Here is a 1282-nt window from a genome sequence, read left to right on the forward strand (position 1 = left end):
TTCTCTGGGAATTCCAGCCCAGCCCCTCCCCACCCCCCCCGCCCGGGAACTCTTCCCAATCTCCCCCCCAAATCCCCCCTTTCCCACTGGGATCCATTCCCATGTCCCATTCCCGGGCTCGGCCGTTCCCGCAGGTCCGGAACGAGTTCTACAAGGACACCCAGGGCGTTCTCCTGGTCTACGACGTGGGATCCAAGGAATCCTTCGACTCCCTGGATTCCTGGCTGGCCGAGATGAAGCAGGAGCTGGGCCCCCACGGGAACATGGAGAACGTCGTCTTCGTCGTCTGCGCCAACAAGGTGGGAATTCCGGAGCTTCCCGAGATTCCTGGATGGAGATCCGGCGGGTGGGAAGGGCGGGAAGCGGGGCCGGGTTGAAGGGAGGATGTTCTGAGGGAGGGGGGTGAGGAAAAACAGGGATTTGGGAATCTTTGTGAGGGGAAACAGGGATTTTGGGAATGTTTGTGAGGGACAAGAGGGATTTGGGAATGTTTGTGAGGGACAAGAGTGATTTGGGAATGTTTGTGAGGAAAAATAGGGATTTTGGGAATGTTTGTGAGCAACAAGAGGGATTTGGGAATGTTTGTGCGGAACAAGAGGGATTTTGGGAATGTGGTTTGTAGGGAATTCATTCCAAGAAAAGTGTGTGAGGAACAAGAGGGATTTGGAAATGTTTGTGAGGGAAAACAGGGATTTTGGGAATGTTTGTGAGCAACAGGGATTTGGGAATGTTTGTGAGGGAAAACAGGGAATGTGGGAATGTTTGCGAGGAACAAGAGGGATTTGCGGAATGTTTGTGAGGAATAAGAGGGATTTTGGGAATGTTTGTGAGGAACAAGAGGGATTTTGGGAATGTTTGTGAGGAACAAGAGGGATTTTGGGAATGTTTGTGAGGAAAAACAGGGATTTGGGAATGTTTGTGAGGGATAAACAGGGTTTTGGGAATGTTTGTGAGGGAAAACAGGGATTTGGGAATGTTTGTGAGGGAAACCAGGGATTTGGGAATGTTTGTGAGGAACAAGAGGGATTTGGGAATGTTTGTGAGGAACAAGAGGGATTTGGGAATAAGGTTTTTAGGGAATTCATTCCAAGAAAAGTGTGTGAGGAAAATCAAGCATTTGGGAATGTGTGTGAGGAAAAACAGGGATTTGGGAATGTTTGTGAGGAACAAGAGGGATTTGGGAATAAGGTTTTTAGGGAATTCATTCCAAGAAAAGTGTGTGAGGAAAAACAAGCATTTGGGAATGTTAGTGAGGAAAAACAGGGATTTGGGAATGTTTGTG

General features: G+C 48.6%; 1 protein-coding gene across 1 annotated transcript in view; it reads left to right on the plus strand.

The window, feature by feature from the left end:
• The first annotated feature begins 101 nt into the window (after positions 1–101).
• Positions 102–1282, plus strand: part of DNAJC27 (DnaJ heat shock protein family (Hsp40) member C27) — a 4666-nt gene continuing 3485 nt past the window's right edge. Inside the window, exon 1 of the mRNA XM_017840086.1 lies at positions 102–299. Coding sequence (XP_017695575.1) covers positions 102–299 — 198 coding nt within the window. The remainder of the gene's footprint in view (positions 300–1282) is intronic.

The sequence above is a fragment of the Lepidothrix coronata genome, unplaced genomic scaffold (genome assembly GCF_001604755.1).
Source record: "Lepidothrix coronata isolate B3197 unplaced genomic scaffold, Lepidothrix_coronata-1.0 Scaffold817, whole genome shotgun sequence".
In the NCBI taxonomy this organism is placed as follows: Eukaryota; Metazoa; Chordata; class Aves; order Passeriformes; family Pipridae; genus Lepidothrix; species Lepidothrix coronata.